This window comes from Trematomus bernacchii, unplaced genomic scaffold (genome assembly GCF_902827165.1).
Source record: "Trematomus bernacchii unplaced genomic scaffold, fTreBer1.1, whole genome shotgun sequence".
Classification (NCBI taxonomy): domain Eukaryota; kingdom Metazoa; phylum Chordata; class Actinopteri; order Perciformes; family Nototheniidae; genus Trematomus; species Trematomus bernacchii.
In genome coordinates, this window is record NW_022987546.1 from 435073 (window position 1) to 461687 (window position 26615).

The 26615-nt window shown below is 40.9% G+C and overlaps 1 protein-coding gene across 2 annotated transcripts in view; it reads left to right on the forward strand.

Moving 5' to 3' along the window:
* The window catches only part of thada (THADA armadillo repeat containing), a 110474-nt gene that overhangs the window by 7096 nt on the left and 76763 nt on the right, over positions 1-26615 (forward strand). Inside the window, exons 12-27 of one of the 2 annotated variants that reach the window (XM_034122636.1) lie at positions 608-762; positions 1064-1219; positions 1495-1602; positions 1684-1807; positions 3133-3278; positions 3994-4222; positions 4315-4450; positions 5115-5251; positions 5334-5474; positions 6063-6095; positions 6479-6630; positions 14832-14941; positions 17687-17819; positions 21838-21960; positions 22383-22505; positions 23474-23565. In XM_034122636.1, the coding sequence (XP_033978527.1) occupies positions 608-762; positions 1064-1219; positions 1495-1602; positions 1684-1807; positions 3133-3278; positions 3994-4222; positions 4315-4450; positions 5115-5251; positions 5334-5474; positions 6063-6095; positions 6479-6630; positions 14832-14941; positions 17687-17819; positions 21838-21960; positions 22383-22505; positions 23474-23565 (2098 nt within the window). The remainder of the gene's footprint in view (positions 1-607; positions 763-1063; positions 1220-1494; positions 1603-1683; positions 1808-3132; positions 3279-3993; positions 4223-4314; positions 4451-5114; positions 5252-5333; positions 5475-6062; positions 6096-6478; positions 6631-14831; positions 14942-17686; positions 17820-21837; positions 21961-22382; positions 22506-23473; positions 23566-26615) is intronic. The other variant, XM_034122637.1, reaches the window with a different exon arrangement.

The following is a 26615-nucleotide window of genomic DNA, read 5'->3' on the forward strand; positions in this document are numbered from 1 at the left end:
CGTTTGGGGAAACTCCGGAAATATTGTTTGTTTTTATTATTGAACTTGAAAACCTATATCCTATAGACAGGCTATATGAACAATGATATCATCAAAGCATGAAGATTTATGATACATAAAGAAGTATGGGATATACATATAATTAATAAACTTGCACATAATGCAAACAAATTAGAAGTTAAACAAATATATATTTTTGTTTTTAAAGCCGTATAAATATTAAAATAAATGAATATTTATTAAATAAATACATATTTAATATATAAATAAATATTACTCAAGGCTTATATTTTAAGACAAATAATTTCCCTGAGCTTTAGGCCTACATATTCTTAAATAAAATAAAACTGAATAAAAAAAACACAAACCAAAATACACATAGGCCTTTCTGTCTCATAACATTTTAATTTATCTGACACACTTTTCTTTATTTCTTCTGTTTTGATTACATCAGCTGCATATGAACATCTCTTAGCTCCACAAAGCATCCTATTGTGGTATACACATTGTGAACACGTCCTCTCCACAGCTACAGGCAGCATTCTCTAACAGCATCATCAATCAAATGAATGGCCGCTCTCTGAACGCTGTGTTTCTGTCCTCACAGGCCCTTCGGGCAGCAGAGGAGCACTGGGCGCTCTCATGACGTGCCTGCGGGCGGCCCGGGCCCAGGGTGTCGTTCCGTCCTCAAAGGAGGGTCTGTGGGGGGGCCTGGTGCCCCTCTCCCTGCTCCAACAAGCACTGGTACACAAACATGATCAAGTGAGTGTCTGAGCCCTCATGTGTAAAACCTTTGTTCTCACTGAAGTGTTATATAGTAGATATCCTATTGAAATAACCCCTCTGATCAAATATGACTTATTTTTCAACAAATCACATTCATTTTTTTGGAAAATGACTCTATCTCTGAAAAATCCTATTATTTAAAACTGCAACAATCACTCACACAAGCTACGCTTTTCTAAATATGTCTACATTTTGGTTAAAATGACTTTATTTAAGAAAAAATGACTCTTTATTTACATTTTCAGTATCTAATGTAAATATACAATTGTTCCCTCAGGTGAGGATGGACGCCTTGGGGTTGGTGTGTGAGACCCTCCGCAGCACCGAAGCCCTGACCCCTCAGGAAATGGACCTGATCCGTTACTTCCTGCCGCATAATCTCAACAGTCAGGCACCAGGCGTCAGACAGCAGACAGTCAGCCTGCTGAAGAAGGTCAGACATTTACATGCATTGACTTTGGCTGTTGCATAATATTTCTTTAAACATGGATTTAAGTTTCTCAGCTCATTTCAAGGCTCAGATGGCAACCTACAGTCATTTTATGAGCTAGGAGCAGTCTATACAAGGACATATATATATATATATATTCAAAGGGATCCTCAGTGCTAACAACCCTTTTCTCTTGCAAGGCCCAATCGATGACACAATTGTATGATGAAATAAAAACTTCTATCACTAAATGGAGCTTGAAATCCTCTCCTGTCCAGCTGCTGTGTAGATTGAAGGACAGCGCTCTGCTGCTGCAGAAGAGAATGAGCCAGGAGAGAGATCCGGCCAAGAGAGACGCAGACCAACACACACTACATCAGTACGAGGTGAACCACACTCATGAACACAGCAGAGCACACAGTCTTTTTTTCCTCTTTTGAAAGAACTAAAAGGCTTGTTGTGTGTAGGAGTTCCTGCGCTGGCTGTGTGTGAGCCTGCTGGAGGTTCTGCTTCCTGGAGCGTCCTTCTCTAAGTGCCTCATGGCCCTCCAGCTGCTGTGTCTCCTGGGCGAGCTCTTCACCTTCAGCTCCGGTACGTCTACTCTTCATCAGCAGCACTCGTACATGACTTACTAAAGTTCACTAATTATGACAGTTGTTACAGCATATACAATATATATTATTATCATTGTCACAAAAGCAAATGCTTGTCACTGTTATGAAAGATTATCAAGTAATTCAATTCAATGATATTGCATGCAAGCAATAAGAACAGGGTTTAAAAGAAGGTGAAAGTATTACTACGGGTAACATAACATTGAATGTTAAAGTGGACCTATCATGCTATATTTGAATAATATAGTGTAGGACCATACCTATATAAGGCATATTTATACTTTTTTTTTTTCAAAATACCAAACAGATCATGCATTTTAGCCATGCCTCATTTCGCTCAATTTGACTTTTTTTAGCTCTGTTTTTGCAAGGGCTGATTCTGTGAGAACAGCACCACCTACAGGCCTGGCCTGTATTACAGCGTCTCCAGCGCTTTCGAACGGCAATGTCCGTGGCTGTCTCCTCCTGATTGGTGGAGTTGGCCCAATAGCCGTAGCGCCACCGTCCTGACGTCAGGACAGTGTTCAAATCTGGATCAGTTTTTATCAGATCCGTTGCAGCCCCTTTTTTAGAGATTTGGGTATGGAGGAAAATAGAGAGGGTTGTGTTTTCTGACACTTGGTGAGTTCCCTGGAACACCGGGGACACATATTCATGTATAAAAGACGTACAAAAGTGCATTTTGCATGATAGGTCCCCTTTAAATATGCTACTGTACATTGTGTCTAAATTGGGAGAGGGATAGTCTACTTTAATCTCTGTATACGAACTGTTTATCTGCAATTTTCTGTAGTAATTCCAGTCATATTTATTCTTAAACATACTAAAGAAGCATATCAAATGCAGAACATACATCATCTACTAAAACAGATTTCTGTTTTGTTTCAATTTGGCAGTTTTAGATCCACCTTTTCTGGTTCAATATGCACATTACGATACAGGGCCAACATGTGTGCATTGCTACAAGAACATTTGTGGACAATGTCCCATTCTTTTTTCCATAAATGTTGTCTTTTGGACTTTACAATGCTCTTGTGTTATTTTGAATTGTTCTCCTAACACATTAAAACAAGTATATTCTGCATATAGTATAATCCTTATAATATCTGTCTTGCCTAATCTTTATCTGCAACTGTGCACAAATACCAGGTTTCATACACAATGAAGAGATTTCTCAATAACATGCATTGCACACGCAGATCAGTCTGACTTTCAGTGCTTTGTTCAGGGACAACTTATTGACGATGATGCCTGGCAACTTTTTAAATAATAGTGTCGCCTCCGCCTCTGTTTTCCCCTCAGACTCAGGTGTGTTTGCCCTCGGTGAAGTCGTGACCTCCGCCCACGCTCAGAACGTCCTCTACAGCGTAGCCAGCAACTTCCTGGAAGTCAAACAACTGGCCTCAACGTTACTACGGCAACTCCCACCATCAGCTGTTGGATTACAGGTTAGTATGAGGACCATGCTCAGTCACTATATTTAATTATATCTTATAATGTGATGACATTTGTTTGTTGTTATAGAATACTTTTAGTTTGTTTTGGTTGGTCACACCCATATCTAAAATGCATTATATAACATACTTATAATGCTTTCAAATCTTGTTATAGCACTGTTTATGGTTAATTATAGTTATATAACTCATATTTCATAATGCTTTATACAAATAATTACAGTATAGAGCATTTCATAATATATTATCAGGTCAATAATTCACCATTGTTGATTGTTTTGCAGGTGTATTATCATTTCACTAATTGTAATACTATATATATTGCACTATAATCATTGTTATATATATATAAGTTATTCTAATTGGCACAGTTTTGTTTTTGCATAGATTTTAAGATATTTTGTATTAATTACTTGAAGCTATGACCAGTAACTTAAAATATTATGAAAGTACTAAAAGTATTTGAGTTCTTACAGTACAGTACAAATATGATAATGCATGATGATTACAATCATATTGCATTTCAAACAAGGGCAACGTCGCTAGTGTCCTTGATTGAATATATCTGCAATGTTTCTACTGTTCCAACTACAGTAACTGGTAGAAATCACATTCCAGTGGTTGTGTCGGTGAAACCCAATGACCAACTTCTTCTGTGTTGTATTTGAAACTGTTTTGACTAACTCCACCTTGGTCTTGATGCTGTGAGGTGCCGGAGAGGATGCGCAGGGTGCTCCAGGCTGCTCTGGACCTCAGCACCAGCACCAAGCCTTTTGACAGCGTCTCAGCAGCACACCTCCTCCACCTGCTGCTCCCCCAGCCCCACCTCACCGAGGCTCTGCTGCACTGCGCCCAGCAGCAGGGCCTCCCTTTCCACCCCCCCTCACCCTTACCTAACGCGTCTGAGGCAGTCATCTTGGAGCTCAACACCCTGTCTGGTAAGATCAAGATGCATTGCCCTAATACATATCTGTGTGTTTTCACTGAATTAAAAAAAAAGAATAATATTTCTTTGTTCTTCTGTCCTCAGTGGTGCAGTTGTTGCTGTGCTGTCTGCAGTCGGAGGTTCCCAGGGCGGAGGCTTCTCTCTTGCAGGCAGCTGCTTCCTATCCTCTCTACGGCAGAGCCCACTGCATCACTGCTGTCCTGCAGCCTCTCAACTTCGAGTGAGCACACGAATCACAAACACATACACAACCTTATTCCGCAGCTTAGTTGAATACTCGATTCTGATTGGATGTTCTGCTATACAATTTGACCTAGGGATAGCAGGCCTTTGCTGAGGACGCTCTGAGCTTTCCTCCATCAGAAAACACTGTGGAATACTTTTAGAATATTCATTTTATATTACTGGAAAATGACATAAAAAGAAAACAAGAAACCAGCGCAAGAGAAGATAAGAGGTTAAGAGACTCAGAGAGCTGGACAATAGACCAGCAGAAGACATACAGGAAGTAAACACCTACAGGAACACAGTATGGGCTCTCGTAGTATTAAAGACTGGTTCATGGAAAAGAACATGTGAACAGACTTGGACAGTTACACAATCAGTGCTGCCGTCATTTTGAGTTACCGTTGTAGATTCTGATTTGTAACCATTGCTGTGCCGTAGAACAGACAACTTTCTTAGCGTATGCAATATGATCCCTTTTTAATTAAAATCATGTTTAAATTAGTATGTTGAGTCAAATTATTGATGTATTCAATCAGTAGCTGGGATAATATGCAGTGAGCTGCTCATAATGGCAAAATAACCCCCTTCAGACTGATTGAAGACCCCTCTGCTCACCCTGTTACATACTTTATTGTTAAATGTTTGTGTGTGTTTAGGACTTTAATCCAGACGGAGCAGTGGAGGTGTGTGGTGTCAGAGCTGATCGCTGTGTGCTACAGGATGTCTGACGTGGTGTCCCCTGTAGTCCAGAGCTCCTCCCCAGAGGGACTCATTCCCATGGATACAGACTCAGGTAATCCCATTTCTCAGCCTGGCCTCAGATGATGCTGCGTTTCAACTGGAATATAGCATCTTTTCTGTGTGTGTTTGGACAGAGACGTCAGCGGGTCTGCAGAGGATCCTGCAGGAGATTCAGCCCAGAGACAGCAACGACTTCTTCACCAGCGCCAGAGAGCTGGACACACACACTGGAGATGATCAAACACAGACCACACACACACCGTCACTGAACACAGGTGAGATAGAGATCATTGTACTGATTCCAGTTACATCAAAATACCAGTAAATATACTGCATAAGGGAAAAGTGACAGGAAAATGCCAGTGTTCTAAAGAAAACAAGTAGATTGACGATTTTGTCAACATATTTAACAGTTGACACAGGCAATTGAGGTTTATTTAAGCATTTGCTTACGTTTCATTTTTCCGAAGATTCTTATTTTGTGTCAGTTGGAGGAAAAACTCAAATGTTGCTTCTCCTAGGCCCTTTTTTAAGAGCCAATCCCACCGGCAAACATGCAGAAATATGCAGTTGATAACCTCCCTAACCAGACACAACCATCAAGCTGTATGCATTAGTATCACTATCGTTAGAACTGTGGACAAAGACAATGACAGATGTAGACAGCGTGCCAAGCCTGTATCTTTGAGATAGGGAGGGAAAGAGAAGTTGGAAGGTGAACTAAATAATGAGAGATTTTTGTTTTTCTTTAACTACATTTTGGTCTAGATTTGTTGCTCTGTCAAAGTTGGTGTCCCATGTCCTTGCTGTCTCTTAAACAAAGGCAGTTTACGAACACATATTATTTTCTTTGTGGTCCTCAGACTTCGTACACTCACCCATCAACCTTTCTGCTTGTGAGTACAGTATTCCTAATGTCCTGATGGGGGTGGTGTTTGACCTCGTTTTGTGTGGTATATTTATACAGACCACAGTCCAATACTTCAATGAATCATAATACATGATTACCTAAGCCACTGTGACTGTACAGTGATAAAGAAAGTCAAATGGCTCTGTGTAATGTGTGTTTTCTGTATGTCATAAACCACAAAAACTAGCACAAGACGTTACTCTGGACGTCTTCAGTTTCCATTGAAAACAACGCTTTGACATGGCATATTGCATAATAAAACAAACACATCTTTTAGTTGAAGTTATGAGGTAATAAAAATGATCAAACTTTTTCCATGTCACTTTCTGCATGTGTGTGTGACTGTGTGTGTGTGTGTGTTGGCTTCAGGCGGGGAGGGCTACAGAGTGACAGCCCAGATGGTGCTGGTGTGCTGCTGGCGGAGCATGAAGGAAGTGGCCATGCTGCTGGGACAGCTGTGTCAGAGTCTGCCTCTGCACTGCGCCGACGACACACACGCTGGACTCATCACTGAAGAACAGGTGAGCTCCTGACATACCAAACACTCTCACAAAGCTGCTGTTGCCACATATACAGTAGCATCCAGCCCAGTGTGTGTGTGTGTGTGTTGAGCCTGAGATCTACTGTTGTGTGAGTCTTTCAGTATCTAACAATTCGATTTCAAATGTATTCTGGATTCTTTTAATAGTGGTGGATGCAATCCAGTCCTCCGTACACTAAAACAAATAGTTGTATATAATAGTGATAAATGGTTATAATTATGGAGATTTCATTTTAAATATGTTATATAAACTGAATGCAATAAAGTAAACACACAAAGGCAAACTTAAAAGGGCCCAATTATGCTTTTTGGGGGTTTCCCTTCCCTGTAGTGTGTTATATATATTGTTGTGCATTTGAATGGTCCACAAAGGCTAGAATCCCTGCCTGAAACGCCTCCATTGGACTCCTTTGTTTACTTCCATAACATAGTGACATAACTATGTAACACTCACGCTTCTATTGGCTATCGCGCCAACACATTGTACGTGATAGGCTAAGGGTTGGGACATCGGTTGACCAATCACAACAGAGCCGGCCAGCTAACCAATCAGAGCAGACTGGGCTCTGGTTTCAGACAGAGGGAGAAAAAAGGTGCTGCAGCACAGTATGAGAAAATAGAGGTTTTTTTGAACATTAAAGCATGGAAACATGTCTCAGTAGAGGAACAAAATACAAATATGAACCTGAACATTTGCATAATAGGGCCCCTTTAAGACAAAATGTTGCGTTATTAATGCTAATTTGGTACAAAAACATTTTTACTAAAGCGCTGTTCGTATCACTGCACCCATTTACTTTGGATAAGCAATATATATTTCTACCCGATAATGTTGTAAAATGGCTGGATATTGTTATCTTGTATTCAGTATTTGTATAATAGGGATGTCACAATTCACTAGCTTAAAACTGTCCTCATTTAAAGCAACATGTTTTGTCCACATGTGATGGATCTATATAGAAATAGCTTATTTCATCACTGTCATCGTAAAATCCTGTCACATCAGGGCAACGACTCAGTTTTAGTGCCCTGGCCTCATGTTACTTTCAAAAAATAATCCACACAGTAATATGTTAAATTAGGCTCTAAAACATAAAATAGCCCCAGCTCTGTATGTTTGTATGTTGGTCGTGTTGGCTGCTTTGAAGTCACATTTTGGGAATAGGATGGCTAACAAGGCTAACCAAAGTATGACAGCTGGGCTGTGGCAGTTTGCTGCTAAGAAGCTAAGCTGGCCCCCCCACCTTGACCATATTGAGGGATCTCATCCAAAGACAATCAGACAGAAAAAACTGGCATGAGATAAAGAGATTTGTTTATATCCACACACAAACCTAGTATTCCCATTTTATTTTTTTTTAAACCGTCATTCATTTGACCGTATGTGTCTGTTCTGTTGCAGAGAATGATGTGAATGTGTGTGTGTGTGTATGTGTGGTTGTGTGTTTGTGACACCACGCTGGGAGGCTCTTCAATTAGCATCCGCCCTCGTTAGCGCTGCGCTTTCATTTGAGGCCCGACCCTGCTGGTTTAACGGCCGCGATGCCCCTCCCTTTCCACTGCATTCTTTCCAAATCACTTCCACCACCAGCAAGAAAACACTGGGCGCTTTAAAACCACACACACACACACACACACACACACACACACACACACACACACACACACACACACACATACACATACACATACACATACACACATAGACTGACACACAGACTGACACACAGACAGACTCACACAGGAATACTTGTCTGAGTGCTTCAGCATGTGAACGTCCATAATAACAAGGGCACCAGACATAGGCTGTGTTTGTCTGCGTAGGGGGTGTTTGTGTAAATGTGTTTGCCTGTTGAGCATGTATTTACACTTGTCAGAGAGAAAGTATCACACTGTACTGAATGTCTGTTTTGTGTGATGAAGCAATCAGGAATGTGTGCAAAGACACTGTTTACTAGAAGATAAGCAGCAGGCTGAGCATTGTATTGTTTTTCTTATTCATAAAATGGCTTTCACATTATTTCCTGTTCGTATTTGGAACGACTGACATTCATTTAGATTTTTATAAAAATAGCTTTTGTGTACAAACAAAGCACTGTTGTACAATTGGCTGGATTAAAGAGGCCCTATTAGGCTTTTTCTGGTTCTCCCTTTCCTGTAGTGTGTTATAAAGCTTTTTGTGCATGTAAATGGTCTTCCAAGGCTGAGTTTCTCTCCCACATACTCCCTCCCTGCCTGAAACGCCTCCATTGGACTCCTTTGTTTACTTTGGTTACATAGTGACATCACGACTAAACAGTCGTGCTTGTATTGGCTACAGCTTCAACACATTGTACCTGATTGGCTAAGGGGTGGGACATCTCTAAGCTGTTGACCAATCACAACAGAGCTGGCCAGCTAACCAATCAGAGCAGACTGGTTTCTGGTTTCAGACAGAGGGTGAAAAGAGGTGCTGCAGCACACAGTACTTTTGTACTTCTCTTTCCATGTTCTCAGCTATATTGCTGCTACATTTCAACCACAAATCCATATTTTACTCATTTTTGTCTGTCATTCGTCATTTAAACTGGCTTAAGTGCATGAATGTGAAACCCATAGGCCTCAGTTATGCACATTACACTTGTTAATGAGTTTTTCAGTTTCATGCTCCATAAAATGTCCTCAATTTGTTCATTATACCCTATAAAGCAGTTGGACACAATAATACGCTGAATGTAATCGGGCCCTATAAAACACTGTCAGTGTGGTTGTGGCATCAGTATTGACTCCTTTCCTGCAGCGTCCTGCAGAGATAATTGACGGTGATATTATGGATGTCAGCTGTGGTAACTATGGCGATCGACTTCCCTACATAACCGATGATTTAATAAACTCAAGCTGAGGACCACGTGGACGGGAGGAAACTGTGAACTCCCGTCCTCTCCTTCTTTACCGCATCTCTATTTCTTTTACTTGTCATCGGTTCCACGCTCTGTAAGAATGTGCAAGAAGTGTGTGTGTTTATGTGTGTGTTCGCATTAACGTTCAGTGGGGTGATTCCAATAGTGTTTGGAAAGTTGGGTCTGGCGAGGCTTCTGCGGACACAGTCATTCTGCCCTACCACAGTGATGACATGCATGGGCAAACGTGTGTGTGTGTGTGTGTGAGTCCATAACACATGTCTTTCCTTAACGTGTGGGAGCACAACATCTTCTGCGGCCCACAGCTAGCATCCTGTTTTACATCCTTGTTGGCCTGGCAACCGTGCAGATGTCTCTGTCACTGGGTAGCACCAAGGCAACAGGAATAGAGTGGTGCAGGAATGAGTCTTAAAACCCAGAAATCAGTTGCCGTTTTAAAACTTCTCCTTACCTTGTCTACTAAGCCAACAGTTCTTTTTAACACGTTTTTGGTTAGATGTCTGAAGTTTTGTTCTACAACATACAGTTAACAGCCCACTCATGAATATCAGAAGCTTTTGGTCTTTTAAAAACAACAGTTGCTAACAAGTGTCTGAATAAAACTACTATTCGTCAACAACCAAACATTAGCTGCCATTAGCTTAGCGGTGGTGACGTGAACCAATTTGGAATTGTTAATTGTTAAGATTATTTTGCTGAACAAACCGTCTAATTACCATAAATGTTTGTTTGCCAAAGATCTTATTTTCTGCCATACTTCAGAAAGGAAAAATTGCATTGTTTTTTGTCAAGGCTAACGGACCGTCTCCACGGCAGCGTTAAAAAAATCTTGGAGGTGGGCGTATCTGAGGCTTGGGGATTTTTTTGCGATCAACCAATCACATGAATCTCCCGCCCGCGACATACGAAGCCAAAAAGCCTGAAGTAAACTGGATATAAACTCCCCAAAACAGGCGAAAACATACCACTGTCTCTGCCACCTCCCTCCATGCCTGGCCCCTCCGGTTTATATCCCGGTAGGTCTGGTCATAAAGCACCGGGTGATTGATTCGCTACTGCTAATTTCTCCTCCATTTTTTGGAATATGAGGAAATGACCTGCGGTATGTCTCTCCCAGCATACACGCCGTTTGATTGGCTAGAGCTTGAACTGTCAGATTTGCGTACACGGGATTTGATTGGCTGACGCTTCCTCCTCAGCTTCAAAAGTTGAACATTGTTCAACTTTGGATCTTGAAAATCCTGAGAATCTCCGCTCGCCTGCCCACAATGCATTTCGGCGAAAGCGAAAAAAAGTGACGTCACCCCATTCAAAGTGAATGGGCAGAAGCGTTTCAAGATTTTTTAACGCTGCCGTGGAGACGGCCCGTAACTTCAGTGTAGGCCTAAAAAAAATACGTCATCACTGTACCTCTTATATCATCGGGTTAATTTTTCTCATGCCACGCGTCTCTGTTGGCATTCCAGAAGGCTCCATATGATGAATATCATCATTATCAAGTCGTGATGTAATTAAGTAAATAATCACTTCAGAGTGATACTGACAAAAGGTTCCTAACTGTGACATGCAATATGTTTCCAATAAGCCCTTGCCTACAAAAAGTCCTCATCACGGCATCACTCTACAGTTGTGGGTGGGTGTAAATGGTTATATTTGATTTCTTTATTTCATGACTTCAGTCGTCTGTTGTTGACCATACAATTTAGGGACACCGGCTGAGATAAAAGGAAGGAAAAACACGTTGAAATCCTGAAAGGACAATACTAGTGTGTGTGTGTGTGTGAGAGTACTGTACGAGTGGGACAGACCACCAGAGTGGCTGGTCAGCTTGATTTTGACAGCTTGGTTTTTTATTTGGCATAGCTCGGCCTGGGTCGGTTGGAGCCTTGGTTACACAGAGGTGACTAAGAGAGAAACACACCCACATAAACACACACACACACACACACACACACACACACACACACACACACACACACACACACACACACACACACACACACACACACACTGCTATGAACACAATAGGAATGCTTTGTCTCACATAGCTCTGTGTTTGCTTTCTAGTGCACAATATTTAGACCATTTTATTTCAGTGTTCCATGTCTAAAAGCGAGTTTTATGGCCCCTAAGATAACTGTCTAAGGTTCTCACAGTGTAAAAAAGGATTGTTTATATTGTGTATTCTACTCTGTGTTAAAATAATCTATAAAGATGGAGCATATTTCCCCCTAACCCCTTAAAAGGATGCAATTTACATCATGGTTTATCAATCCGTCATCATTGGACAAAATGATTTCAGCGTGGCTGCAGATTTAAAAATGGGTTTACCTAAAAGCAATATACACATGTGTGTATGGTTGTATTTGCAAATGAAAGACTAGAAAGAATATATTCAAAATAAAAAATAAAGATTGCGCAAAATGATGGTGATTCATACAAGATAGACCCTACATCTAATAAAATGTGGGGTCTTTACAACTAAAGACAAAAATAAGATAATTAGGTAGCAAATTAGAAGTGATATCAGGCAAAGCATCTATTTCCCTTTACCAATTTGACTTATAAGAGAAAATGCCCATATTTATAAAAATGTAAACATGTCTGGAAGTTTGCGTTGTTATAGCAGCACTCCGTACTTACTGTATTTTCTTCTTGAAGAAACATTGACACTTGGATCTGTAACCCTCTGTTGTATTGGTTTAAAGAAACTCATCCACAACCTTTTACTGATGCGTGACTTGCTTCCAACAGGTGAAGGTTAATCAAGTCTTAAATAAGTGAATATGACTGATTTGTATATATCAGAAAAATAACAGTTGCAAGTCATGATGAAATACATATACTTTAACTCCAATTAACTGTCAATACATTTCATTTTACACATCAACATATTTACCAAACTTAGTCTAGAAAAGTTGATAAACCATTTATAGAGCTTCACAATTCAAATTGCAGCAACAACAACAGACATGATCCGAGCTGTCTAACCCTGTCTGTCAGCCAGAAGTGAACTATTATGATCATGACCCCAAGCCATACACATACATGTAATTAGACTTGGGAAAACTTCCCTCTCTGCACAGTTTTTTCTGGGAAACAGGCACGTTTGCAAACAGGAAGTTGACGTCTAAATAAAGCCCCCCTGTAACCTCCCCCAGGAAGCTTGCTCGGCCCTTTTTAAACAGTTACACAGACGGCAACCTTCTGAAGGGGAGGCTTTAAATAGGCCCGGCTCGGCCCAGCTCAGCACCGCAGTGGTCTGAAGCCCGGCAGCCACGGGCCATCTAACGGTGACTGTCGCTGCCATTTTTACCCTGGTGAGGTCAGGCCTGTGCTGGGAGTCCACTCTGTCCACCAATGTGATAAGTCATTGGGCTTGGTATGGCTGTGGTTTACTTAAGCCATACTTTGGTGTTAAAGTTAGTGTAATTTAAGTCTGCTGGGTCAGTCGAGTTTATTGACCAGTCATGTGGCCAGAAACAGGCTGCCTAAGCCCTACGTTTTAGTTTATTCTTTTACTTTTCTATTTTTAGTTTACACATTATTTTCATTATTTTCTTTCTGTTTTAGCACATTCTCCTTTCTTCAAATAAACCAATGTATTTAGTAAGAACATTTCAAGCAAATTGTCTTAATTTCCATATACTGGAACATCACTTTGTGTCAGTCCGTGAAGTCATTGGGGCCCAAAAAGACTTGACTTACAGACCAGACCAGACTGCCATGACGGAGCAGATTTGAGGCGGGGCTTAAAGTGCGCATGCTCTATGGGCCCAAAGATGCGAGATATCGCCACTCCGGATATTATTGTTCTTGATAGAAAGGCCATTTTGGCTTCATGTGCCAGTGAGCAACTTTCGTATGAATGAACCAGACCCCACTTCCAACGCCGTATCAAGCTCTCTTTACACAACCATGTTATAAAGTCCCTGTCACGCATCCTTGTTCTATCACCCAGTGACATCAGGGCTCCTGGCTGAGTGTTCCAGTGACTGGCTCCCGGTTCATCTGCGGGCCTGTGTATGTTTAGATGTTGTGTCTAACCCCACATCCCCTAAGGGGCTGTTTTGGGGATTTTTTTCTTCTTTAACACTGGGGTTCTTCTGCATCTGGGCCGTGCCACCCCTCCCTTTGCCCTCCATGCCACCCCTGACTAAGACGAGGCTTGGCCGCCTCTGTGGTGGCGGTGAAACCACAGCCCAAATGACAGGGCACTGAAGCTCTGCGTCCGCCTCGCCCTGCCGCCTCACCTGCAACACACTCACCAGTTTACACTCTGAGTTGTGTATGTGTGTGTGTATAGTTAGAATAATGTCGCTAACACTGTTACTAACGTGATGGTTTTACTGACAGTGGCCATTATGTGGATGTCTCAGCATCCTTTTTTGAACACACTTGTCACGCTACTGACATGCCGCTCTCACGCTTGACATGCTCGATGCTTACTGGCTGAAAACGTAAGTTGTGTCTCTAAAACACGAGTGTCTCCGGGGCTACAGCTTCACTTCTCTTGCCAAATAGAGAAAAGGCCATAGTGGGATTAGATGATGCAGTTCTTCTGAGTATCTTTTACACACACCACTGCTCTGCTTTTAGTTGGAATTTAGGAGTTGGAGACAATGAACCATTTTATGTCTTAATGACTAAGCTGCTAAGGGAAGTTGTTCACTTTTACTACTGTATGCATTTGACTGACCATGAATGGAATGAGGTCATTTACAGGGGGGTGGGGATTTGTTTTTGCATTAAGTTTATTGCATGTGTTTAGATTGAATTGCTTGACTTTACAAAATGATTCACACACTAACTCAAAGGCTACAAAGAGTGGTTTATTTGAGATGTTACTGCTTTGTTTTCATTGTACTAGTGGAAGAATTCCCACAAAAAATATGTCATGATCTTTTAACAGGAAGCATGCATCTACTCATGGACAGGAGGCTTGTGATGGCACAGGATGTAAACATTACGGACATCCTCCTCGGCTAAACGTTTGCTAGCTCAGGAGAGCCTCTTGTCCATAAGTAGGATCATGCTTTCTTTTGACCCTTCAAACACGATAAGCCGATGCTGTCTAGTTTCAATATAGTGGAGACGAGGCAGATATTTCAAGGCGAATATCTCTATTATTCCTCTGCAACTCACACCTAAACAATACAAATATATGCATCACACTACAGGTAAGAGGTAATGTATTTAGATGTTTGGGTAAAATGCCCTTGGACAGTATTGCTCTTGTTGTAGTTGAGTTTCTGATTCCCTCTCTGTGTCTCTGTTACAGGTGGAGGGGGTCGGTCTGTACTTCCGTCAGCAGCTCCTGCAGTCCCGTCATCGTGGCGCCTTTGAACTGGCTTATGTGGGCTTTGTACGCCTCACCGAGATGCTCTGCAGGTGTGTGTGTGTGTGTGTGTGTGTGTTCACATTTCGGGCAAAGGGCTGAAAGGTAATACTGCTGAATGGCTGAGGGCATTAGCTCCCATCATGACAGAGTGTCAGTGTGCCTTGTTATTAGCACGTAGGCGGGTCCTGTCAGTATCACTCTTCAGGGATAATTTACTTAATTATGTCAAGACTTTGTAATAGGTGTTATTCATCATACGGAGCTCTCTGGACGGCCAACACAGACGCACGGCATGAGAAGAATTAACCAGCTGATAAAATAGAGTGGTACAGTGATGACAAACTTTTTGTAGTTGGCATCGCAAGGATTCCCTTGACTAAAAACTCTGGGATTTTTTTCATTGGATTTTAGAATATTGCAGGAAATAAGATCCTTGGCTAACACACATTTATGATACTTACATGTTTCGTTCAGCAGGGTAATCTCCATATATTGACACCACTTTTGAACATGAATGCAATTGCAAGAAGTAAAAAGCTTACGCTACGCATTACCTCAAGTTTTGTTTCCTTTATACTGAGGCTGTATAACACAAATGAATAAGTCAATCAACTAGGTATCGTACATGCCAAAGTATAGTAGTATTCGTAAACTATAGTCTTTTTGTGACATCACTATTTAGGCAAGGACAGGCTAACTGTTTTGTGCTAGGCTAATTTAGCCAGCACACAGGCCGTGGCTTCATAATTGTTGAACACAGATAAGATTGATATTAATAATGTTATCAGAATCTTGAAAAAAAAAATACTAAAATATTCTAATTTTGAAATATTCAGTCAGATTTATTGGTTTGTGGAAAAAGAAAGAAAAAAAACACCGTAAAACACTAATATTTCATGATTTCATTTCCACATTAAACGTGACTTTAGTCTCATACACATTCCAATTCACACTCCCCATCCATGTGCTATTGATGGAAAGAATCCTACTACTATCCTCCTGAGGGCAAGAGAAAAAAACAATCTTTTAATTGACAACAACATGAAAGAATCTCTCACTCTCCCGCACCTCCCTGTTTCTCCCTCCTCACCGCCGGGTTGCGGAAGATGTCTTCGGCCCCGCGGCAGGTGACGAACCACACAACCGTCACAGCCACACGTGTGGACTTTGAACCACCCAGCGCTGAGCAGTTAAAACAAAACTCTCTTGTTTTGTTGTCCAACAGAAACCAGTCTGGCGGTGTGTTGTGAAACGAGACGACATTCTGGTGGTTGTGTGGAGCAGCACAGGCAGTGTGTGTGTCCTGCTCCGGGCATGTGTGGATGTGAGTGTGTTGTTTTCAGGAGGGGAAGAGCAGTGTGTGCTCGGTATGCAGGCCGTGTGCTGGGTTATGGGGTGTTGATTGCGGGGTGCTTAACTGCGGCCCGTTTGATGCTCTGCCTCGAGATCTGGCTCTAATGTGTTCCACTGTTTTTGCACTCTCACTGTGTGTCTTTTTCTCACTTTATCTAAAACCATTTATTATTTACTTTTAGTTTTCTTTTTTCAACCACTTTTGTTGTTAGTTTTAGATAACTATTCTAACCATTTATCCATGACTTTTAGCTGTTTCCACCAGTTATTTGTGACTACAGAAGTACCCTGCGGGGTTAAAGTACCCCTTGTTGTAAATAACTGGTGTTTGTCAATGGGGAAGTCTCTTGTGTGTGTGTGTGTGGCGTCCCTGTTATGTCAAGTGTGTGTGATGAAGTACACGTGAAGTACCCTGGAGTGTGTGTGTGGCAGCGCGGCCCCCCTCGCTCTTTCCTCCACGTTGGATTGTTTTAATTTGTCCTCTCCGCTCCACTGGCTCTTGTTAAACAGCTGCTTCCTACAGAACAGCGCAGAGCTGTTTCTGGCAGGTGTGGCTGTGTGTTGGCCAGACCAAAGCCACACAGCTTTGTCTTTAAGATGCCATAGAGTAACAGTGGAAATGTGTAACAAAGTTCACAGCAGGGATTGAATACGTGATGGTAACATCAGAATCAGGAAACTTCTGTCTGTTCATCGAAGTGAAAGCTAATCGAGTGAATTGCAATGCCTTTCATAATGAATCTGACACTTTCTAAACTGCAGCATTCTTTTTATGGAAACCTACTGTTAGATCTATCTATACGTTTACTGGGAGACAAATGATCCACAATGCTCTCCTCTGTAAACCAAAATGACAAGGGGAATAAAACTGGTAAAAACACAAAAAAAGCAGTTTGAAAAAAAAAAAATGTGTGTTTCTCCGACGCTGCTTAGTGGATGAACAAAGTTCCTGAAGAGCTGCAAGCCAAACTGTTGCTAACGTTAGCTCAGCTTTTTTTTTTATAATTTAAGATTCAAACGCGAACTAAAAATCTTCATCCAGTTCACAGCACCACATTCTGGATATAAAGGTGTGAAAGCTTCTGGCAGAGAACCTGAACGCTATGTACAGGGAGGGAATACAAAACCATTACAGGTGACCATATGAAGCCGTTAAAGACCTTCAATCAAATGATGTTTATTTCTGTTTCTGGGCGAAACATCTAACAAAGTAACATTATAATTCAGAAGTGTTACATTATATATTTAAAAAGGGCACTCGTGTATGATAATGCACAAAATAATAGCTGCTACCATGGCTCAATTTCTTTTATTGAATAAGTCTATTTATAACCTGAGTGCGTGAATTCATAGTGAGTCTTCTAATGTGATCATTAAGAAAAAAACATTTTGAATGCAAGTATGTGTAAAATGACTCTCTTATCTATATATGTGTGTGTCAGGAGTGGGAGTCCGGCCCTGCAGCAGCTCCCGGCCCGCTGGCTCTCGGAGGTTCTGGAGGAAGTTAAATCCAGCGACCCGTCGTCAAAGCTGTGTGCCACACGACGCAGCGCGGGGATACCCTTCTACATCCAGGTGGGTAAACATGGTTTTAAAAGTGTAAGCTTCACAACTGGAGGAAGTATCTGCGCTTTGAAAGTGAACTCACGCTGTGGATTTTGAAGAGGTGCAAGGGGATATAGTTTTTTTGTAAACACTTCAGAACGCTGGAGATGCAGACTCTTGCCAGTGGAAAGCACATTCCTCTGATCCAGTCTCTTCAGAGTAGGAGTGACGGTCACATTGGTTTGCTCACTGTTGGTGAATCTAACCATCTGCACACAGTGATGCTTTGTTGCTGTTTGTGATCTTGTGGTGATGTTTAAGACACACATTTTTTTTCTTAATTTCTTGGTTGCTGCCTTATTTGTTACTACAGTAGGCCTGTGACATTAAAGAGGCTCTATGCATTGTGGGGTTTTCTATTTCCTGCAATGTGTTATAGGTTTGTGTGCATGTAAATGATCTGCAAAGGCTAAAAACCCAATGTTCATGCCAGAGGGGTTTTCTCTCCCACACACTCCCCCCCCCCCCCCCCCCCCCCCCCCCCCCCCCCCCTGCCTGAAACGCCTCCATTGGACTCCTTTGTTTACTCTCGTCACACAGTGACATCACAATATAGCAGTAGCGCCTCTATTGGCTATCGCTAAAACACATTGTACATAATAGGCTATGGGGCGTGACATTTCTGACACATCTCTAGGCAGTTAAACAATCACAACAGAGCTGGCCAGCTAACCAATCAGAGCAGACTGGGCTCTGGTTTCAGACAGAGGGTGAAAAGAGGTGCTGCAGCACACGCAGTATGAGGAAAATAAAGAGCTTTTTGAACACTACAGCATGGAGACATGTCACAATAGACGACTAAATACGAACCTGATAATTAGAAAAATATAGTGTTGCCAGCTTTATGTTTATTATGTTGTCACTGGATTTAGGAGAAATTCTTATCCAGTCTGAACTGTAACATGAGGTCATGCCACCATTGAAATTGTTCAAATGAGATCAAAATGAAGTGAAGGCATGGATTGGAATGTGTTACACGGACATAGTGAGGGTTAGGGTTAATGAAGGAATGTTGGATAGTTCTCAAGTTTAGTAATATAAATACTGTTTGTGTTCCTGTTTACTTCTACAAGAAGTGCAATCAACGGTTCTTGGCATGCCACTGGTGCACTCATCCTGGAAGAACATGGAGTTTCTTAATCCAACTGCCTTCTTTTCTCAGACACACACACACACACACACACACACACACACACACACACACACACACACACACACACACACACACACTTGTGGACACGTCACGCGGTCGTTGCATATTTTACTTTACCTTGGTTAAATGTAATATTACTGTATGCTAGGACTAATGTTAGCCAGCAGTTATTGCTAGCTATAGCACTGAGTCTACATCAGAAATTAAAAAGCAAGACACAAGTAGACAACACTCACACGGTAAAACAAGGAAACACACACACACACACACACACACACACACACACACACACACACACACACACACACTGTCCTTTGCTTGACCCCCTCATAGTAGTCACCAGTCCCGCTCACATCTAACAATGTGCTGTATTCTGTGACTACCTCAACACTCCACTGACTCAGACTGTTGTTCAGCTGCTGCTCCCCCCCCCCCCCCTCCCCTGATTACTGATATTAAAGTAGACGTGAGTTCATGTTTTATAATAGCAGTCATTTCAGAGCTGGGCGGCTCTTTCTAGTGGTTAAAGGTATGATGGCGGCACCGCTGACATCACTGACCCTTCTGCTTAGCCAGATTTGGGTCTTGATTTTGATTTGAAAAGTCTGTACCTGTCTGAAACTTGAAAACTTCAGCAACACGCTTTTCTGGATTATTTCTGAAACATTATGCAATTAATAATCAAGTGTATTGCCAAGTAGGTTCGCTAATTCAAGGAATTTGCTCTGATGTGTAATACATAAACACAGCAAGAGGGATTAAGTTGAAAATAAGAGCAACAATATAACTATTTAAACACAAATACAATAAATAAGTATTACAAATAAATATAAATATAAAACAAGTAAGAAAATATATAAATATCTTCTGTAAATCAGAATTTAAATGGCTGACTTGTTAAAAGTTTCTCTGCTTAATAAAAACCTTAAACATCCCTGTTGTCTAGCTGGAAATATTGCAAAGTCAAAGTAAAGAAGAAGAGTAGTAAAGCAGAACACAGAAAAGTACTCAGATATTGTACTTAAAGGTGGGGTAGGTAAGTTTGAGAAACCGGCTCGAGATACACTTTTTGTTATATTCCATGGAATGCTCTTAACATCCCGATAGCAATGAATATCTTAAGTGCTTTGACAAAAAATCCATAACAAAATGTCATCTGTGGAAGCCGTAATACTGTAAAAAGCACGACCAATCATTTTAGCCGGCCCGGCTTAAATAACTGGATGGCCTACCTGCCTGTCAGCCTTCCATCTGTGCACAAACTTATCTCGTGCCCTCATTGGTCATGTGCGCGTTCGTGTGTGTTGGAGGAGGGGCTCTGTAAGGAAGTGGCAGATTTTTTCCGGTTGTGTATTTTCAAATTCTAGCGATCTCGAGCCGGTTTCTCCAAAATTACCTACCCCACCTTTAAGTAAAAGTAGAAGTACCCAAGTGTAGGAATATTACAAGTAAAAGTCCTGCATTCAAAAGGTTACTCAGGTAAAAGTACAGAAGTATTGGCATCTAAATATACTTAAAGTACCAAAAGTAAAAGTATTCATTGTGCAGATTGGTCCATTTCAGAATAATATATATGATATGTTTTATAATGATTGATCATTAAAGTGTTCTCAAAGCTGGTAAAGGTGCAGCTAGTTTGAATGACTTTGTATACTGCAGGGTAGCTTGTGAGTTTACTCCAGGTGGAACTAAAGTCTGATTTAACACTTGATTATTTTTCACATCATTCATCCACATCTGTAAAGTAACTAAAGGTATTAAATACATGTAGTGGAGTAGAAATTCAAAGCAGCATAAAATGGAAATACTCAATTAAAGTACAAATATCTCAAAATTGTACCTAAGTACAATACTTGAGTAAATGCACTTGGTTACTTCCCACCTCTGGAAAACCCATATGGGGGTTTTAAGAGGGGGGTGAAGGGGGACAGAAGATAACAGGGAGGGAGAGAGGAAAGAGTTTGTGGAGAAGCAGGATTTGAACTTGGCGGAGCGTCGGCTGCATTCCTTCACACAGAGAGACGGAGTGAGATCCGGGAAAGCTGGCTCCCGCTCGCTCACCTTCCTCCACACGAGAGTTCATCAGATCCAGACTGTGCCTCCTCCTGCTCCATCTCCTGCATCCCTCCCAGGCCTAACCATAACCCAGGCCAGACACACAGCTGGCTCCCATCACCCCCCCTCACTGACTCCTCTCACACAGCAGCCAACTGCTGTCACCTTCTCCTGCCACATTCTCAACTCCCAGCCGGCACATCCAGATGATGTCATTCAGGGGAGCCTTTAGCATAAGCAAACTTATGTAATCATATAGTTGTGACTTTATGTTGTAAAATACCACTGTACACTGATGGGCCTGATTCAGTTGAGATTAGAGGTCTACTCTTCCAAGTTAAGAACAAAAGTAAGAAGTAACTTAAAGTATTGAGGCTAATGGGAATACAAATATAAATGAATGGCAAACCATACAGTATATGGTAATAACTGTTAACAAAGGGTATATCACATTATGTAACATTGCTCAAACTGCTTACTGTCATAAAAAGACAATTATATCCTCAAGTAAAACAAAACTTTGAGTTCACGGAATTGTGTAGTTTGGGTTTAATAAAATGGAATGGCACTTAAATCTCAAAATGAATATTTATTCCACTTCAGGCATCATTGGTTGAGGCTGAAGACTTCATCCAAATCTCAGAATTGCATTGTTGGTAAAAGAGCACCAGATTTTGATAAGGAAAGATAATGCAATGATGCTCTGCTTTATTGTTTTGAAAATTCAGGAGTGTTACAAGGTAATTACTGAAAATATTGTGTTTCTTTTTCCCTCTGCAGGCCCTGCTCTCCTCGGAGCCCAAGTTGTCCAGTTGCAGTCTGCTGAAACTGACCATGAGAGAACTGATTGCTCTGGCCATGCCCTCCACCAACAGGACCACCGACAGCTCCACCGTGCCTCAGGTCTGACCCCTTTTGGATTCCTAAAGCTTGTAGTATACTATCCCATCATTCAAGGGTGGTTTTCACTATAAGTAATGTATTTCTTTTGGACGGACACAATCATTTACATTTTTTTAATATGTTCAATCTGAATGTACTTTAAATTAAAAAAAATCTATATTGATTCTGACTCTTCTACATCCAACTCACAGGTTTATCATTGCTTTGAGAAAAAGGATTATTAATGTACCCCTTTTAGAAGTGAAGTTATGGTAATTTGTTCTGGGAATGTCATTTTCGAGCCTGGAAAACAGGCTCGGGGCTTAACAGTTCAACATGTTCTGTAACCAAATAGCATGGAAACAAGATTCAAATGTTAAATCAAGTGGTGCTTTCAAGATGCTGTTGAATATTGGTTAAATGATCCGTTTACCTCTCCACAGGTCCACGCTCTGAACATCCTCAGGGCTCTGTACCGGGACACCCGTCTGGGGGAGAACATCATTCCCTTCGTCTCAGACGGAATGCAGGCTGCTGTTCTGGGCTTCACCTCTCCTGTTTGGGCAGTGAGTTTCCACTTCCAAGTTTAACATTATCACAGAATATCCACTATTACGTCTTTTACATTGGCCCTTTTGCCTGTGTTGAGTCAAATCATGCTGCACTGATTTGTGTTTCCATTATACGTTTTAGCGCGCCAAGTTGTGCTAAGCAGGTTTAGGGACATCTTGCCAGCTTCTGATAAAACCCGCGACGAGCCACCTTCTCACCCGTAGTCAATTATTTTGGCTGATATTCTAAGTGCAATATGATTCAAGATATGTTCTTATTGACTTTTGAAGAGGATCTGTACCAAAGAAATATGTTCAAAAGTCTCTATTTATAGAACACAATATCAAGGCTCTAAAGCCCCACAATACTTCATTCATTATGGTGTTTGAACACATATTTAACCTTTAAGAAATATTAAGCCCATATTGCGATCTCGATAACATTTCATAATTGTCTTAGTTTATATTTTTATAAGAGTAATGTTGAATTACTACCAATAAAAAAAAACTGCATTTTCGTGATATGCTCCTACATTATAAGGTCTTCTAGGTTACAAACAAGGGACTATTTTGAAGAATTGAAATGATATCAATACACTGAATTAGCAGAGCATTTATTTTCTTCAATTAAAGTCCAGTAAGAATTAAAGTCAACAACAACAAGTCTACTTGTTCTGCAGCGAGAAGTCATATGATACAATGCAAATACATACAATTAAGACAAAACATACTAAAAAAACAGAGACAAAACAGATAAAGACACACAAAGAAAATGTGTCATGATCCACCATTTAACAGCCGCTCCTTTGACCATTGGTCACCGCCATGGTTACACCTTGAAGCCGGTAGCCCTGCTGTAATGGAGAGGCCAGCTCATGTTTACAGAGAAGGGGCTTAGACTGGATTCACTTAGCCATTCACACATACACTCTCTCTTCCTGTCTCCTATCCTCCCTTGACTTGTCCCCTTTTGTGTTGCCCAGGTGAGGAACTCCTCCACTCTGCTCTTCAGCACTCTGATCACGAGGATCTTCGGAGTGAAGAAGGGGAAGGACGAGCACTCGAAAAAGAACAGGTCTGCTGCTTCTCCCTCTCTCAAACCGCTCCACCATTACAATGGGATTCTCCCCATGAATACAAACTACATCATAGCCAGTGGTTATCAGACATGTATTTGCAACCAAGGTCAAATAGGCAAAATTAATAGTGCAACAAAAGTTCTTAGCAACAAGAAATGATGATGTGGCCCTTATATAACACAACATATGAAATACCTTGAGGTGATTCCACTTTTATACAGTGTAGTGTAACTTGTGTCAAAGATTAAGTTCCTTTTGTTTTTTTAATGGTGCATTTCAGACCAGTGCTATACATAATCATTAACACACAAGAGGAAATGAAATGGACAAACAGAAAGGTAGACTGTTCACAAAAGAGATATAAGGTTGTTAAAATCGACTTTGTAAATACAGTTGATGCTGTAAGAGTTGCAGAAGTATAATAATCACATTTTAAACGACCTCTGGAAAGCCTTTGGTTAAAGTTTGGTAAGCAAGTCATCTTGAACTGTAAATGAAACTGTCATTTCTTGTCGTTTTAAGAACTAAAATAGTTTAGAAACGCAAGACTGCATAGCAAAAGATGTACATAAATGATATATTTGTGTTTTGCATCAAAAACAAAAAAAGCAACCGTAAATCATTTGAAGCCATGGTAATACAAATTCATGCATTAAAATGGTGGTTGTTTGACCACTGGGGGACACTGTTGTAACACCACTTTGCCCAAATTCACATTTGACTCAAAGCCACTGCTCATGAGTGTCTGTGGAGCTGATCTTCTCCTCTGCTGCTGTAACAACACAAAGGGAGGGACATCTGAGTCACAGGGCAACTTAGTTGAGACACAACAATAGTTGTGCAAATGAGGTTTAAGTGTAGAGGGTTATGAGCTGTTAAGGGTTGTTTGACAAATGTGGTTTGTGTTTTAGATATGTCAAACAACAAACAATTTGACAATTACATTTTTTAATTTTTACAAAACCATGTTTGTTGCCAGGAGCTCAAGAAATTCTTAATGTTGTTAAAAATGTTACATTTTTCCAACATTTCTGTGCATTACCAAATAACTGATATTGAAAAGCCTCTGACATACTCCTTTTTTTTCTTCTTCTAGTGAGCATATGTTTGCATGCTTATACGCAGATGGTGAACATAGTAAACATTCTATGTTCCTCACACTAGTATGTTAGCATGCTGACGTTGACATTCAGCTGGTTTGAGAAAGAGACACACACTCTCAGAGATGCATACATGTTAGGGGTCAAGTTCAGACCATCTAGAAATGTAATGAATGCTATAAAAAAACATAACATTGGTGGTCATTTGTTAAGATGAAACCACTGAAGAACAGTTTTGCCACAGAGTTATTAAAAAATCGAATGGAAAAATTCCATTTGCGAGGGAACTAGAGATATACTAACTTTCAGATCTGCCTACAAAAGCATCCTCCAAGCAGCACTCTATTTGGACATATGAAGATGCAATAGCCCTGTGCACCGTGAGCTTATAGTATAAACATCAGACAAGTTCCATCTTGTATCCAGATCAGCAACAAGCATAATGTACATGTACTATGATAGTTGTAATGAGGTCTATATCGAGCTCAGAGGTGAGTTGTTGAGCAACAGATCATCCTTGGTGAAGTTTCACACGACTCGGACCCTTTTCCAGGAAGTGGTCTGGTTCCCTTTGTTGTGTTTCTATTGGCTGCTGAAGGCCTCTGAATCCTCCTGACCAAGCCAAGGCTGCTGCTGTTTATCTTGTCTGTTTTCACTTGTGTTTTCAGTCTGCTGTGTTTCCCTTTGTGCTGCTGTCAGTTATTTTCACTCTTCTGGCCTGCTCCTCTCTTTATTATAACTTTGGCAGGGTTCGTGAGCTCTGATAAGCAGAGAAAGGGTTTGCAACCGTGCCCTTGTAGCATGTTTGTTGTCATGGCAGTAAATGTTATTGTTTCGTCCTGGAATACAGAAGTGTGCGTGCAGGAGCCACGAAGCTGCAACTCATTCTTAATCGTGGACGTCTGTCTTTTCCTTCGGCTATAATTCTGGTTTCTGCCATTACCATGATTTTACGGTTGTGATGTCCAGCAGCAGAAAACGCTTTGTGACAGCTTGTCCACTCGAATACATGGCCGTGTGTTCATAAGAAGCCTTTATGGAGCATGAATAGTTCCCTTATGCACAAACTAGTTGATTTGCAGCAGTTAGTGCATCTGGGAAGTCTTGCTGTCTGTGGGAGTATTTTACAAACAAACAATATGCCTGGAATCATGTAACTATGTAACATAGTTACATGATTCCAGGCATATTGTTCGCTGTTGGATTATCGTTCCACTCAGCTCAGACTCCTCCGCTCCATCACGGTGCATCCATGTTGATCTGATATCGTTTATGAGATAAATGTAACTGTAAACAAAGCTGACCGAGCGAGGATTGCTCTCTGCATTCCGACTTCCAAGCTGTATCTTCCTCCTGCTTCAACTCCTCACTTTGCACTATTGTACATGCAAACATCTCCATATTTATATGACCTTGGTGTTTTGAATACAAATAGAATGGGAAAGCTACACTCTCAGAACTTATAAAGATTGCATTTAAGAACTCTAAGTCAAGGCTAAAATAATCAAATCCAAGTCGAGTGTTGGGCTCTCCCGTTCTCCTTCTTAGTAACTTAAGCAATCATACCGATACAGCACTCTTTAGAAGTCAAAGTCCTACAGAAAGTCAAAGTAGTATCATCAAACGGTGGTGATAAAGGAACACATGTTTAAGTAGAGCAAAGGGATGTCTGTCTTTGATAAATCAATGTATACATTCATAAAATCTTTATACTGATGAATCATGAGCTATTTTTAACCCCACCTTACTTTAGGTTTAGTAGTTTGGTTCATAATTGAAATTGGGCTAACAGTACACAGCAAATGAAGAGTGTATTCTGCTTTTGGACTCTTATTTATTGTGAAATATTAGATTGTTGTACCTCTTTGGTGTCTTGAAGTTATTTAAAACCATCTGAGACGGGGGGAATGTATTACTTTCATTATGATATGTTTGGATTCTGAAAG